The sequence below is a fragment of the Leopardus geoffroyi genome, chromosome C1, assembly GCF_018350155.1.
Source record: "Leopardus geoffroyi isolate Oge1 chromosome C1, O.geoffroyi_Oge1_pat1.0, whole genome shotgun sequence".
Lineage (NCBI taxonomy): Eukaryota > Metazoa > Chordata > Mammalia > Carnivora > Felidae > Leopardus > Leopardus geoffroyi.
Window position 1 is genome coordinate 151855062 of NC_059328.1, and position 17314 is coordinate 151872375.

Genomic DNA, 17314 nt, shown 5'->3' on the forward strand with positions numbered 1-17314 from the left:
TGAGTTTGAGTTTCCAGATGAGTTTTAATTCAAAATTCAAGACAAAACTAAGATCAGAAATGTGTGTCATTTGGTGACTAGACAGTGTAAGGAGGAGAGGGGAAAAAAAACAAACGAAGGAAAATCACCCATCCTTGGTCAGAAAATATTACCTAAATCCACTGAAAACAAAGAACAAAGTACACAGTTTTGCAAGATCGGAGACATTCAAAACTAGCTAGGGATAAAAAAATTTCTACTTTCATATCTCAGAAAGATTTCATTATTTTTTTTCTTCACATTTCTCCCTGTTATTAATGTAGCTTAATTTCCCATAATATTTTGCACTAAATTTCCAAACTTCTAAAAAAATCTTACAAGACTGTGCTGGGTCCACCTTCCTTAGAGTCAGTTTGGCTATTCGGCTTAAGTAATTAAAAATAATTTGCCATGCAGACCTTCATATTAACATAAGTCAAAAGGCCTTAGAAGTCTTTAGGGGCATCTGGGTGGCTCAGTCCGTTAAGCATCCAACTCTTGATTTCAACTCCGGTCATGATCTCATAGTTGGTGAGATCGCACCCTGAATGGGGCTCTGTGCCTACAGTGGGGGGCCTGCTTGGGATTCTCTCTCTCTCTCTGCCCTTCCCTCTCCCAAAATAAATAAACATTTTTTTAAATTTATTAAAATATTTTTATTAAAAAGACCTTAGAAGTCTTCAGAGGCAAGATAAAGGACACTTTAACATTACTCCTTTTACTATCATGGAGATGTGAAAAGTTTAGAGATCTCTGGTGATGGGTGGGGCACAAATGAGATTACTAGTCTGATCTCACTAGAACCTCAGATCCTCTGTGGACAACTGCTCTTTCTCCTCCCCTTACTTCCTTCTGGAGACGGTGCCCAAGAGCACCTCTTGTCACCATAGTAAATTACAGACCATTCTTTGAAGTGCTTTTTGGACCCAGGGCTACAGCTTTCAAAGCTCTACCATATATAAACTCAAGCAGATTGATTCTTGAAAAGAACTTTTTCTTAGGGGAAAAAAAATTACTAGTGGTTTAAAATCATTCTTAGAGGTCCACTGTTCTCAAACTTGAAATAAACATAACCAAGGGATATGGGCATTTTGTTTCAAAGGGACACATGCACCCCAATGTTTATAACAGCACTATCAACAATAGCCAAAGTATGGAAAGAGCCCAAATGTCCATTGATGGATGAATGGATAAAGAAGATGTGGTGTGTGTGTATATATATATATATATAATGGAGTATTACTCAGCAATCAAAAAGAATGAAATCTTGCCATTTGCAACTACGTGGATGGAACTAGAGGGTATTATGCTAAGCGAAATTAGTCAGAGAAAGACATATATGACTTCACTCATGAGGACTTTAAGATACAAAACATGAACATAAGGGAAGGGAAGCAAAAATAATATAAAAACAGGGAAGGGGACAAAACAAGAGACTCTTAAATATGGAGAACAGAGGTTACTGGAGGGGTTTGGGGAGGGGGGATGGGCTAAATGGGTAAGGGGCATTAAGGAATCTACTGAAATCATTGTGCACTATATGCTAACTGGATGAAAATTAAAAAAAAAATAAAAATAAATGAACAGAAGAATTATTGGGGGGCTGGTTTAAATTCAAATTCTAGGGGCTATTCCCAGAAATTTAATGGAGCAAAAACAGATGGGGATGAGACCTTTATTTTCCCATAGCACCCCAGATGGTTCTGACTCATGTGGTCCCCAGAAACACCCAGAGAGAGACTCTCGTTTATACAGCATCTACACTTACTTGTGAGGAAGGACTGAAACTTCGATCAGTCTTGATGGATGCTGCTGGATGGCTGGATCTCATCAGGCGAATAATGGGTCTCTGATACTCCGCTCCGGCAGTTACCATACTGTAGGCGGGGGGAACCACAGTGGTTTGTTTCTGCAGCAACTGTAAGATGGTCTGGATGTCAGCAGTCATTTGGGATTCAAGTCTGCAGGACAGACACAAATGGGGGAAGACAGTCCTAAAATAGTCCAGGATTGCAAAGCATTTGAGAAAATTCAGTACCACCAACAAACAGAATTATGGCCCTGCTTTAAACAAGAAGGACAGGAGAGGGAGCACACAGATTCTCTCCTGGCTGATGCTCACTTTCTGTGTTCCACTAGTGGTTCTGATAAACACCATTGCTTTCCTGCTTTCCTGCTTCTTTAATAAGATCTTAATGGAAAAGCAGCTGAATTGAAATAGACTACATTTTTACCAACCTTTATTGATTTCAAATGTAAAACATACTGAGAATCCATTGTTAATGATAATTTTCTTTGCTTTTTAATCAGGCTTTGCCAGTTTCTTGAGAACATTTTGTTTACTCTTTAAATATGGACTTGGTAGCACATTTCTTTCATAGCTGCAACAATTGTGTAATTTCTTATGTATTTCAAGTTTACCTTTATTTTACCTTGTTTCTGTCCTATTCACAGTATTGCATGTTATTCATTGCATTCTTTTTTTAAAAAAAAATTTAAATTTACCTATTTTTGAGGGGGGAAAGGAGGAGCAGAGAGAGAGGGAGACACAGAATCCAAAGCAGCCTCCAGGCTTCAAGCTGCCAATGCAGGGCTTGAACTCGTGAACTGTGGGATCATGACCTGAGCCGAAGTCGGACACCTAACCGACTGAGCCACCCAGGCACCCCCCATTGTGTTCTTTATTGTTAAATGCTGTTAGATGCTAAATTTCTAACCAATTTACAATTCCAGGCCTTTGGCATTTAAGAAACAAACCAAATATACAAGTTCACTTGCTTCTATGACCCATCTGGCTTGCAAGATGCCAGTCTGATATTTTTTTCCCCAAAGCTCAGAAGGATCCAACTGGCCTGTTAAATTCATTCTCATTTTAAATTAAAATTTGAAGGAAAATAACAAAATACAATAGGACTAATTTTCTTTTTTTGCATGTGTTAACAGCACTTTAAAAAAGGAAAGTTTGTGGGCATAAGAACAGAAAATTTGGACTGTATGCATCTTTAGAAAACTTTAAATCTTACTTGTGCTATTTTGTCTCTGAATGAAAGATGCAAAGAGAAGGTAAATCTTACCAAAATTTTAAAATCATAGAACTAATTTTGTCCAATTATATACATGCTGCATTTGTTTGTGACATTTGAAGTGGAGACAACTTAGTCTTTGATTTAAGAAAAGGTCATTTTGTTTTTCTTTTTAGTTCTTAATCCTGCCACTACAGATCTTCCTCCTGAGAATCATAATAACATCATTCATACAGGTTTTCTATTCTTGGTATACTTAACCATATAGCTTCCTGTCTTCTAAACCAAAAGCTATAAATTATACATGATTGTGCCTCACAAATGTCAAAACCACACACTGAAATGAGACAAAAAAAGGAGTTATCGACCAGTTTATTTATCTACTTGTTACCTGTAGGTCTGATCTATTTCTTTATGGTGCCAACTAACTGGAGAAGACTTATTATTTTGTTGTCATATGTCAATTTTTCCTTTCATTTCTCAAGCTCCAGTTCAAATTTTATCTGCACCCGAAACTCTTTCCATCTTGGACTCATTCAGAATTCATTTCTCCCTCCTTTGCACCCCCAAAGAAAAGTCTGCAAACAGACTAATGTTTAGGGAGTGGCTTACAAAGTATTTATTACATTGAATATAAATGGACTTGGGGGTGGGGGATGGAATAAAAATTTCAACACATGGGATTCAAAATGCAACAGAGAATAAAAAATCATGATACTATTTTTGAGTCCTTTATCAAACAGCAGTGGTCTCTGAGAAATGGGATCTTAATATCATGGATTCTATTTGAATAGTCTCCATGAAGAAGAAATCTGTTGGAAGGTGGGTCTTCAGTAATGGCAATGTACTACTGTAAGTAGGGCTCATGCATGCAAGAGTTCCCTGGCAGGTGAAGTAGCAGGTGCAGGGTGAGAACTGAGACTGTGTGGACCACTTCTGTCACCCTGACTTTGTTGTTCGTTCCGGGAAAACCTTGCCTGAAAAAAATAAGACTAAATATAAACTTCACTTCACTTCTTCAGGAAATTTCTATAGACCAACTCATTGGAGACAACAGTCTGCTCATCTGAACAAATAATTTGTTTATCAAACAGATTTTATTTATTCAGATTTGCTTGAAAATCTTCACCTCACTGTGTTCCTCAACCTGGATTATAACAGCATGAACTTTGCCCAATTCCAATTAGTTCCCAGCCTTGAAGGGCCCAGATTTCAAAGTCCTAGGAATGTCCTACTTACTTCCCCTCCTGAGACACCACTTAGGCTCTTTCAAGATAGCATTCTCTCTTCCTGCAGTAATTTTGAATACTTAGTTTTTGTTTATTAACTGGTTATCTGATATTTTGGGTAGTTCAGTGCAATGGCTTGGATGTTTATATACTCAAAATTCATATGTTAAAATCTTAACCCCCAATGTGATGGTGTTAGGAGGTAGGGTATTTAGGATGTGATTAGGTCATGAGGGTGGAGCTCTCGTGAGTGGGATTAGTGTCCCTATAAAAGAGACCCCAGAGAGCTTCCTTCCTTCTACCTTTTACCATATGAGTACACCCCAAGAAGACAGCCACCTATGAATCAGGAAACCAGCCTCACCAGACACTGAATCTGCTGGTACCTTGATCTTGGACTTCCCAGCCTCCTGTGTTGTGAGAAATGAGTCTCTGTTGTTTATGGACCACCCAGTCTATAACCCGGTTTTAAAACTTTTTTTTTTTTGGTCAACGAAAGGTTCCGAAATATGCCACTTTGGCATATTGATTATTTGAGTTGTAGGCACATGAAAAACAGAAAATGCAGAGAGAGGCTTTCTCTGAACTTCTCTTATCTTCCTAAAAGCAGATCCAAAAGGAACTCAACTGTGATAAATTCACTCCTCTGGTATTTCATCAGCAAGAGAAGATTGGCTCTTGTCACAAGAGAAAAGACTGGAAGCCGACACCACACTGAGACAAACTTTTTCACAAACTACCATATCTTCTACCTCTTCTTCTGACTATCCATTTACCTTTCCTAAAAATCATTTACTCTCCTCTAAGAGGCCTACATCCCCCTACACTTTCCCTTAACAAGGTGGTATCTGATCCTGGATTCTAAGCGACCTTGGGGATTTACTCATTTTCCTCTGTATATCTCCCATGTATACATGAGGGCAATGTGTTAAATAAACTTATTTGTTTTTTCTTGTTAACCTGTCTTTAATTACAGGGGTCTTAGCCAAGAACTCAGAAGGGTAGAGGGAAAAATATTTTTTCTCTCCTACATCAACATAACTATTCAGCTGCATAAAGTAAATGCGTTCATGATTTAAAGATCCACAATATACCAGGCACTTTGGTGGGCAGGAAGGTGAAAAGGAGAACATGATGATGATATATGTAGAATCTAGTCTAAGGTGCTGAGAGAAGCTGACCACGTAGGAAGGAAAAAAGAAGGAAGTACATAAATAAGTATAACACTAGGTGAAGCACATGCTCAATGCCATACTAACGGCACACACGTAAATTGCTCTGGATGATCTGTAAGACATGAAATCATTATTAAAAGCTTTTACATGCTCCAGAACTCCCTACCTGTAGCGTGGTCAAAGCTGGGCGCTTGTTAGAATGGAGTTCTAGATCTACGGGACTTAGAATCTGCGTTTTAATAAGATCCCCAAGCGATTCCCATTCACAGTAAAGTTTGAGAAGCCCCGTTTTAGGATCAAGTGCTATTGCCCTAAATATGTATGTCTGTAGACATAATATATAAATATGTAAGAACCCTCCTTTTGTAAACCTTTAACCCTACATATAGTTTAATGGTCATTAAAGCAGGAAAGTGGTAGCAGCAAAGCTGATTCAAGATAGACCCATTTATATCTGTTCTTATTGCACAGTTTGCTTAATATGAATATTTGAAGGAGACAAACGGGGTTGTGATTCACAGTTCTACATCCGAACAGAATGCTGAAGCTAAACAGGGCAGACCCAATTCCAGAAAATGTCCCAGGATTCCCACTCAAAGTCAAAGTTTGAGCTGAGTTACCCTCTTCAAACTTGTTCTTTATACTTTTGCCTTCATGAGTAAAGTGGAGGAAAGATGTTGGAGACGCCAGTGCGGTAAAAATGTAATATTTTGGGTTTCAAATCCAAAAGAGGCTAAGCTGAGTTAGGCCATAAAATGTTTGTTGAAAATATTGGAGAGAAATAGAAGTAAGTCAAAGTGAGAAGTAGATCAAAGGACATATAGATGCTGGGACTATGTCAAAAGAGATGCCAAGATAGATTTTTTAAAAATATGTTTATTTTGAGGGGCGCCTGGGTGGCGCAGTCGGTTAAGCGTCCGACTTCAGCCAGGTCACGATCTCGCAGTCCGTGAGTTCGAGCCCCGCGTCAGGCTCTGGGCTGATGGCTCAGAGCCTGGAGCCTGTTTCCGATTCTGTGTCTCCCTCTCTCTCTGTCCCTCCCCCGTTCATGCTCTGTCTCTCTCTGTCCCAAAAATAAATAAACGTTGAAAAAAATTTAAAAAAAATGTTTATTTTGAGATGAAGAGACAGAGAGTGCACACACACGCATGCACGAGTCGGGGAGGGGCAGAGAGAGAGAGGGGGGAGAGAGAATCCCAAGCAGATCCTTAACGCTGTTAAGGCAGAGCCTGATGTGGGGTTTGATCTCATGAACTGTGAGATCATGACCTGAGCCGAAATCAATAGTTGGACACTTAACCTATTGAGCCACCTAGGCGCCCTAAGAAAAATTTAATTGTACTTTAGAGATGAAAAGTTTCATATAAAAATCATAATAAGTAATGTAATAAGATAACAATAAAAATTATTATTACTAATGGGCTATTGCAAATCAAATGCTCCTTGATGGGTGTGCCCTTAAGAGTTTACACTTTTGGCCCTGGGACATATTGAAGACATACGTTTTCAGTAATCTCCGACTTATCTCAGCAGCAATGATTGGTACCCCTGAAAAGTCAACTAAAGGGATCCTAACACCTTAACTTTAATCCTGAAGAAAGGACTAAAGGAAGTAAATATAAACTAGGAGAATACACTCAGGAGGAACACCAATAATAAAGTAGAGTTCATTGTTCATCAGATATTACCTAGCTGCTGGTACAACCCCTCCCTGTGTGAGCATGTATAGTTTCCACATATCATATCTTAGTCCTTAAATACCATTGCAGGTGTGTATGAGTCAAAGACAGAAACTGAGGCTAGAGAACCATAAACCCTGTACATAGTTAAGTAGCAGAGCTATGACCTTAATCTAGGCTAACCGCAAGTATTTTGTAAAGAAATCACCGCTGTCCCTGTCAATTCACTATTCATTCATTCATTTTTATTTATTTATTTATTTTATTTATTTATTTTTTTTAAATTCACTCATTTTTATACCCCCTCAACAAATTGAACACATTTTATGTCCTGGCAGTAAAGAAACGGACACTTATTTTCCCTAAGTCACAGGAATCAAAAAATTCAAGTCCAGAGATCACACATATCAATTTTTATGTGTGTACAGTATATATTTTTGTGTATGTTGTGGCTAAAGGATCAATGTGACTTGGCAAACAAGGCAAGGAGAGTAAAAAAGCAAATGTATTAATTAAGCCACTAAATATGCTTCTCTGACCAATAATAAGTATTACTATGGCAAGTTCTTATACTTGAATTAGGGATTGCTGACCCTAAGTAAATGACACGATACTTTAATCTTCTCAGGTATGTTTCAATTTTGTAAGACTTGCATTTGGCACTTGAAAATGGTGTACGGACCTTAGCACCAGGAGGTTTTAAATTCAACTAAAATCCATGAAAAGACAGACTACAAAATAAATCTTTAGCTCCTGCAATATTTTTGTACTTTTGTTTGAAATGAACAAATTTATTTGAATTTACAAATCTGTAGATTTTCTATTTGTCTGTTTTAATTCCTAATTTATTTTTTTGTGGCAATGTATATGTGTGTGTACACGCATTTTAATGTGCTTACTGTATTGTTTGTCCGTATTCATTTCTGGCATAAACATTAAAAAAAAAACCCATGAAAGATAGATATAATGGATAAAGCACATAGGAAACATTAAGCAAGTAGTTAGTAAACCAGGAGCTTATGTGGTGTAGGCAAAACTCATAGGACGTGTTAGTTAAGTATAGATAATGAGTAAGTAGCTTGCTAAACGTGGAGAGAATTCATAAGGTGTATTAAATACAGACAGCATGCGAGGTAACCTGTAAGACCTTCCAAAGATAGAACAGAAATAGGATGTAACAAACCAGAGTGTGGCATACAGAGACAGAGATAGAAACAAGAAATTATTCTCAAGTCAACTCAGGACAGACAACTGTCACCCCCAAATTTGGCCATCCAGTGGTGACACACAGCATAGGCTCACTCCAGCTCCACATTGGCTTTACCTACAAAGAGCAAATAAGATACATAGTTGTTGAGCAGACTAACTGGAGAGCCATGGCTGTGGCCGGCATATCCAGCCTTACATCTCCGTGATAGAGCAAGTGTGTGTCACTGGAACAGATTTTTTTGTCTGTGGATGCTTTGTGCAAACTGCCACTGTCGTCCTAGTCACCACACATCAGGGCAGGATGATGCAGCATATATGAACATGTCATAAATCAGGATTTGGGTAGTGTGTTCCTTTTACCGCGTGTGCACTTATTAGAAATGTGTTAAGTATCTCATCTAGCTTTCCTCAACTCTCATTGTATGTTTTTTTTTCAATTTTTAAAATTTTTAAAATTTTTTAATTTTTTAATTTTTGAGAGAGACCCAGTGAGAGCGGGGGAGGGGCAGAGAGAGAGAGGGAAACACAGAATCTGAAGCAGGCTCCAGGCTCTGAGCCGTCAGCTCAGAGCCCGACGTGGGGCTTGAACTCACAGACTGCGAGATCATGACCTGAGCCAAAGTCGGACACCCAACCGACTGAGCCACCCAGACGCCCCTCTCATTGTATGTTCTACATTGATTTAGTAAATTGTGTGATTTGAGCATTTTAGTTTAATCCATGAAGCTTTTCGTCTATGAACACTGCCTTGCCTGGTGGTGTATTCAGAGGCTACCTTTGAATCAAGGTCAATTCCCACGTGAAGCACAACTAAAGCAGTGATATCATACTCAATTACATATTTTTTTTTTCCTGACTTAGTGACCAGTTTGATTTTACGAAATCTACACAGATTGTGTTAAGGAATTCCATTCTCCTTAAAACCAACATTCATGCCTCATCTTAAAAGGGTACAGATCAAAGACGGAGGGAAAATGGAAAAGATCTGGGCTTCAACGCTGTGCTATTTTTGATTCAAATACATTTTTCACATACTGACTGAATATCTAAATGTTTAAATAATTTTGTCTATACTTAAAAAAAATGCCATCACACATAACTAAGTTACCAGAAACAACCAAAAGTGTAAAAGCAGGATTAAAAGAGGGTGTTAGTAAACAAGCCAAATATGAATTATTTTGAGGGACAAAAAAGATTTTTCTTCAGCAGCTGGTGTGGGTGATATACTAATTTTATGACAAGTAAAGAAAAAATAGGATTTATGTTGCCAGAAGCATGACGTGTTCTAAATAAATGCTCCTTGCAACACAGATTAATAATTCTGTCAACTTGTAGTCTTATTTTAAATAAGTGAGCATATATGAAAACTACGAGATTATGGTAGTAGGAATTTGCTATTTACAAGGAGAAAAGCTAGACCCCACCAAGGGTTTGAGTGATGCTCTCTCTTTGCCTTGCCGTTACTTGTACCTGTTAAGCTGTTCTTGAAGCAAATCTAATCTTTGCTCCACTTCCCCGTAAGTGAGGTCACTTTCGGTTTCAGAGATCCCCCAGGCAGCTCGCTGAAGTGCTGAGGGGCTAGACTCATCAGCCTGAGTCTGCGCGTTTTCTTGCTCCCAGCTTCTGGTGTCAGCGATATCTGTGGGAAATAGCAAGATGGATGTCAACTTCTTTGGGTGCCTCTTTGCCTCAATAATACAGAGACTTCTACAAGATAAGCAGGAAAGGACCTCAGAGTAGAAGCCGAAAGACCCAGGAGAGTGATTCAAGGACCTGTCCAGGGGCCACAACCAATTGGTAGCTGAGCCCTACCCTCACCCTGCCTGCCACCTCCTCTGTCCATTTCCATATGAATGAACATACAGGAGGGCAAGAGTTTTGAACGTGATTTTGTCTCTGATTAAACAAACTAGATTACTTGGGAAGAAACAGCATATTTTGCTTGTTTTACTGCACCTTGCTTTGTTGCACCTCATAGATCCCGGTTTTTACAAATCAAAGGGTTGCGGCAACCCTGTGATGAGCAAAAGTCTATGGGCTTCATTTTTTTTTTTTTTTTTCCAACAGCATTTGCTCACTTCGTGTCTCTGTGTCACATTTGGGTCATTTTTGCAATATTTCAAACTTTTTCATTATTATTATATTTATTACGGTGAACTATAACAAGTGATTACAGCTTGCTGAAAGCTCAGGTAAACTTCAGCATATTTTTAGCAATATAGTATTTTTTTTTTAAGTACGCTTCACACCCAGGGCAGAGCCCCATATGGGGCTTGAATTCACGACTCTGAGATCAAGACCTGAGCTGAGTTCAAGAGTTGGATGCTTAACCGATACACCTCAACAACACAGTATTTTGTAACTGAGGGATTGTACATTGTTTTTTAAATAAAATGCTATTGCACATTAAAGAGTGATATTCACTTTTTTTGCAGCTGTCTGGAACTGAACCTGCAATCTCTCTGAGGTATGCCTGAACTGCTTTGCCTTGCATTTAAGATTTTAGGGCCGTTCTCCCAGGATAATCAGCATACTGTGTGATTCAGAATGGGCCCAAGGAGAAAGCCACAGAAAAGTGCCGAGCTTCATGGGATTCCCTTGGGGCAACTCACCTCATAGTGGAGCCGTTAAAGATGGCAAGGGCGTTAAATGTCCTGTAGGCCCACTACATGTTTTTATCTTTCCTTGTAGCTCCTTCTGCACTGCCCTTTACTATAGTCACATTAATTTCCAATATGCTTTCTTGTGGCGCTTTCATTTAGAATATTTTTATGTTTCTATATTTGAAACATACCGCTTATCTGTTCAAGTCCACTTTTCAAGTGCTCTCAGTGTCTGTTATGTCCCAGACACTCTGCTAAATGTGGAGGAATTTAAGGCAAAGAAGACAGGCCCTACACCTGAAGAATTTGGTAGCAAGGTTCTGATAGTTTTCGTACAGAGATTCATCTGTTGATTAATCTTTTAATTTACTGCTTCTCTTACGATCTGTGCTTGCAAGTTATCACTATCTGAGGACGGATGTAATATCTTACTTTTCCTCTCATTTATATCATATACTTTGATGACTTTTGCTCTGCTTTCTTACCCTCTACATTCCACAAGAGAGCATATAAAATGATTAAAGGGTTGGAAAATAAAGCCCATGAAAAATTACTCGTGGAGCTGGGAGTTTATTTCAGGGATAAAGAAGAAGTGACATCTTCTCACTGGGAGGGTTGGTAGGAGGAAAAGAGTATCTAAAACTGGTCTTCATTTTCACATGGAAATAGATTTGAATTATAGAAAGTGATTTTGGTTTGATAGAAAAACTTTGTTTTTCTTTTCTTTTCTTTCTTTCTTTCTTTCTTTCTTTTTTTTTTTTTTTTTTTGGACACTAGCTATGATTAAATGCGGACAAAAGTTATATAAACTTAAGGAATTTATATCCGTAGCTATTTAAAAAAATGGGTAGAAAGTAACTGATTTGGGAAGATTAGGTATGATTCTAGAAATAGGGAACAGGATTTGCAGGGTTTCTTGTAGTCCCTTTCCTGCAGTTTCTCCAAAAGTACAGTCAGATAGCTCAGACGCATCCCCTCTCTTTAAGGAGCAGAAAGATCTCTGTATTCTTTCTTCATGCTTTTTTTCTATCATTATCTCTTTATCATTGAATACACAGAAATTTCTCTTAATGAGAGGCCTACAATTGCTGTCTCATTTGGGTGAAGCTGTACCAAAGGAAGCAGCAGCTTCAAAAAAAATTTTTTTAATGTTTATTTAATTTTGAGAGAGATAGAGCATGAGTGGGGGAGGAGCAGAGAGAGAGGGAGATACAGAATCTGGAGCAGGCTCCAGGTCTGAGCTGTCAGCACAGAGCCCGACGTGGGGCTCGAACCCACAAACTGTGAGATCGTGATCTGAGCCGATGTCGGCTGCTTAACCAACTGAGCCACCCAGGTACCCCAGGAATCAGCATCTTCAAAGACAGCATTAGAAAAATAGAAGGTCGGGGTTCCTTGTTCTCTTGAAATGGGCAACAGATCTCATAGAGCTTGTTAAGCATTCCAGAATGGCTCTTTGTGATTAAGGCTTCTTAGCCTATGAGATCTTTGGTGTTTTGTTTTGTCTTTTAAAGGGACGGTATATGATTTCTTTTGATATTTTACCAAACACAACAAAAGGAAAATGAACCTAGAAAAATGACAGTGCTGAAGTTTTGGGTAATAATATATCAGCAGATTTTCACTGAAAAGTATGATTTGCCATTCACAGAATTGTGACTCTATTTAAAAGGAAAAACAATAATATAATGTCTTAGTACACCAGTTTTTCAATTTTGGAGCAGCAATGTCCAACATTTAGGGCACACATATAATGGTTTGGGGATGCCAATCCTTGTCTCTGTCTAGCTACCTGCTAGCCGGCTAGGAGGAATCTTTACAGAAGACAGTAAGAATCGATAAGATGGAAGTTACATATTATGCTCAGAAGTTTTGTGCCAAGAGAGCGTACAGAAGTTCTGCCTGTGCTTAACAGCTCTTTCATTCTCAAATCATGTATAATAAATTGATTTTTAAATAACAATGGTGAATCGCATGCAATAAATTATGTATGATTATATATATATTTTTACTGCTCAAGAAAAAAACTGATTATCTTCTCAGCAGAAATGAATAAAGTGTAAACTATCAGATAAAGGCTTCCTTAATTGTAATTTACTTTTTTATTAAAATCTGGCTATGCATGATTAGCTTGTTTTAACAGTAACATAGAAAAAAAGTTCAAAGGGGAAATCCTGGTTAGTGGTCTTAATCAAAATGAACGTCCTTGTAGACACTTTCTAAATATAGCTCAGAAAGAATCTGCACTTGGTTGCCTTGGAAAATGTTGCTATAGTTGCAAGACGCATTTCTGGAAACGGATGTACAAAAAGTAAACTTTCACTTTGCTCTGGGTACACGATATTTCTAGAGTTAACTTTTGGCCTCAATCTAAGTAGGGTCAGAGTCCACTTAATTTGCTTTTTTTCTTCTTAGTTTTGCCAAAAGGTGCTCTTCTGTTGGATTTAGCATGATAAGTACCAGGAATGTGAGTAAATGGAACTTCCTATTGATGATAAAACTAAAATTTGCAGGGATTTAGTAGTTCAAACTGTAGCAGTTACAGCTACATCCTACGTATTATTCAAATTCTCAAACATTCCATAATACTTCCCCTTAAAAAAATCATTAGGGAATAAAATTTGCAGTGAATGAAGTTTTAGAATTCTCCATCAGTTGATCACATTAATTAACCAGGTTAACCATGTGTCACAATGCTATAGGCCATCAATTATTTTATTCAATTGGCATGAATATTTAGCTATGTATTTCCATTCAAGGTAATGATTTATGACTTGAATAGAGATTGAATTGTACATTTCTGAAAATTAAAAATCTGGGGATATTAAGATTATTTGTTAGAATACTTTTTTTATTATGCACGTAAAATAGCTAATTAAAAATAATTGGAAGAAGCGGCCAAGAAAAATACAAGATGAAGAGCATGACAATTCACTGTCAGCAAGAGTCATGATAAAGTCAAATAAAGTCCCCCAAATATATCTTCAGTGCCCTGTCACTTGAGACTCTACAACTCAAGAAGAAAACAATGGAAGGTACTTTTTAAAAAATCAAGTCCATATTATGCTGACTTTTGGAGAAGTAGACATGGCTCAGTGAGCTCTTCAGGACTTCTGACTTCGATGATACAACCTTTTCCTATTTTTAGCACTTCCCAGAATCTGATTTCATAAATAACTAAAATGGGACATTTGGTAATCACATCGAATATTCCATTCTTCCATTGTGATAAATGAGGTACTATTTTCATTCACTTCATCAAGATTTTAAATTGTCCAGAGAACATTTGCATATATTCTTAGCTTACTTCAACACAGGGTCATGGCAAAAGCTAATTTGATACATGATAGGGAAAGATGTAAAGCCTAAACATCCAAAATTCAATGAAACGATTATTGCTAGGTATAGTCACTTCCAATAATGGTGACAATGATACGTAATATTTATTTACCTGGTGCCATAATTTTGCTATCCTGCCAGGCCAAGAGCATCCTATTTTTCCTTCAATTCTGTTACATTCTTTTGATTTTTTTGGCTACGCATTCTTTATTTCTACATTTCTATAGCTCTATTTGTATAGGCATTTTATATATACATTCAATAATTAAAAGGTTAGGAAATAAAACCTGTGAGACAATACTAGACTGATTTAGGGATTTTATTTCAGAGAAAGTAACTTATGCATGTTCTCCTGTTCAAAAATTGCAATCAACTATTGTTGGTTAGAAAATGTTATTGTATTTGAAAGAGGAGCAAGCTGGGGCACTTGGGTGGCTCAGTCCGTTAAGCATCTGACTCTTGGTTTCAGCTCAGGTCATGATCTCAAGGCTCATGAGTTCAAACCCCACATCTGGCTCTGCTCTGACAGTGCGGAACCTGCTTGGGATTCTCTCTCTCCCTCTCTATCTCTTGCTTGCTCTCTCTTTCAAAAATGAATACATGAACTTAAAAAAAAAAGCTGAGCAAGCTGAGCCTTAGTGGGGTCTGTCAGGTCACTTATTCAAAGACATAAAGGGGCAAGTGAACAAAGCAAAGAAATAAAGGGAGCCAGGTTGGGACCCAAACACCTGTTCTTGCACCCACTTAAAGGTTAGATTTAACCACATCTGTAGCTCTAGCTCCTGTTATGCTAAGTTATTTGTTCTTCCATGTGATAGTTCTCAAGTTTTCCTAAGTTTCCCATCCTTTAGAACCAAATCTGCATACGTTAATTAAGCATTATTATCCATCTCATGCATATTTTCTACACCCCCCTTCCCCCCCATATTCCTTCTGGTAGAGACGTTAAACAAATGTGTTTAAATGAGTTGGATAAAGCACATACTTTATTTACGGGCATTTCTTCCCATTTCTTCAAATTCCCTATAAACAAATTCTTCTTGGCATGTATTATAACGTTACTGCATTGGCTTTTCATGCTATAAAATGGCTGGCTTGGGAGTGAGGAATAGGTACAGAGGGTACATACAAGAATCAACTGGTGAGCTCTCTTAAAATACCCATTAATCCCTCCTCTCTCTTAGAAGCACAATTGACCTTCCCACAGTGTTCTACGTGACATTATGTTAAAGCTCACTGCCACAAAAACCTCTTACACTATCAATGTTTAGAAATAATTAACACTGTTCCAGAATTGCACAAATGCTTCGTAGATGATCTGAGATCTGAACTCTGCAAATATTTCATGAAGTTGTAAAAGATCAAATTAACACGTGTCAGTACAGTTCTTGATTTGTGAAAAGCCACCGTTCTACAATTAGCACTAAAGGGAGACAACGTGACTCCTGAGAAACTTGATTACCTTTGCAAGAGTGACTTCTTTTATCTATGTGAATTCTTCCTGAGGTTGGGACTGTTTCTTCAAAATGGAGTCCAGCTGCTTTCCCTATTCCTGGAGGAGAATCTACTATTCCTGAGAAGAGAGGCTTTTGTTCATCATCAATGGATGAGATGAAAGATGAAGATCTGCTTTTTTTCTCTTCAAAGTGTTTCTTGGAACTCTGATAATGTCTTATGGTATCTACAGAGTCTTCGGGACCATTTGTACTGTTCCCTTTGCCAAAATCTATCAAAAAAATTATTTTATAGAAGATAATCAAATGTGAGACTCTATGCATATTATACTGCCTAACTATATATAAACTGCCTTTTTAAGAGTTATGGCCTTTAAATAACTTTAACATAGAATTTCCTTTAAAACCACCAGAAAGGATGTTCATTCTCCTTTTCCCATTGAGAATGTAGCTACCTAAGGAGAATTTTTTTTAATTCAAAGGACATTAGAGTATCTTTGTGAAATACATATTTGTTTCAGAGTTAAAAGAATATCTGCAATAGCAATAATGCTTATATCTCAGAAAAAAACGATAACATAACCTGATTTACACATGCTCAACGGTCATTTGTATTCTTAAAATCTGGTGCACTATCTCTTTAAGGAAAGGGAATAGGGAGGGAAAATATGTCCCAATTCTAAAATACCACGACTATGCACCTTGTTTGTTTTTAGCCTTCATGCTCTCTCATGTGGCAGCCATTCACGCATGGCAAAGGTCAAAACAGGAAGCCTCCTCGTAGCAAAGGCTGAAGGGATGAATTTCAACCTTAGTTCAAGGTACGTAAAGGCCTTGACATTCCAGGTAGTTTGGTCTTGTGGCATATTGCAAAGAATATAAAGCTTAAATACAGTAATTAAGGTGAGTTTACCTAATTACATTAAAACCAGCAGTGCATATTGGCTGTATTATACTGAAATGTCAGGATAATTTTAGCCCTGAAGGTTGTGTTAGAACATATTTCAGCAGGAAAAGCTCAAAAAGACAAATCCTGAAACTTGTTTCCATTAGTGTCCTGGGGAGACAGTATAATTCTCCATCTGCTTGTGGCTAATAACTAACCAACACAACTCCAGAAAGTATAGTATTTTCAAGAGAAATGGTTAAGATGGTGTCCCCATCTACTTAATGCCTGATTGCTTACTCTCTTATTTATGGAAGAGGCCAAATGAACTGATTTATGGCCACTCCAGATAAACTACCAACGATTCTTTAAAATTCTTATATGGCATAGAAATTAAACATAGAATTTTTCCTTTATTTAAAAAAATATATATATAATAATTTAAAATCTGAGAAACCAGGGACACCTGGGTGGCTCAGTTGCTTAAGCATCTGACTTCGGCTCATGTCATGATCTCACCGTGGTTTGAGCCCCACATCGGGCTCTGTGCTAACAGCTCAGAGCCTGGAGCCTGCTTCAGATTCTGTGTCTCCCTCTCTTTCTCTGCCCCTCCTCACTCACTCTCTGTCTCTGTCTCTCTCAAAAATAAATATAAACATTTAAAAAATTTAAGAAAAATAAAATAAAATCTGAGAAACC

At 37.7% G+C, this 17314-nt stretch overlaps 1 protein-coding gene across 7 annotated transcripts in view; it reads right to left on the reverse strand.

Moving 5' to 3' along the window:
• The window catches only part of KCNH7 (potassium voltage-gated channel subfamily H member 7), a 486826-nt gene that overhangs the window by 5978 nt on the left and 463534 nt on the right, over window positions 1-17314 (reverse strand). For 6 of the 7 annotated variants that reach the window (XM_045480018.1, XM_045480016.1, XM_045480017.1 and 3 more), the window contains 3 exons: window positions 15738-16001; window positions 9804-9972; window positions 1787-1979 (listed from right to left, as the gene is read on the reverse strand). In XM_045480018.1, coding sequence (XP_045335974.1) covers window positions 1787-1979; window positions 9804-9972; window positions 15738-16001 — 626 coding nt within the window. The remainder of the gene's footprint in view (window positions 1-1786; window positions 1980-9803; window positions 9973-15737; window positions 16002-17314) is intronic. The other variant, XM_045480019.1, reaches the window with a different exon arrangement.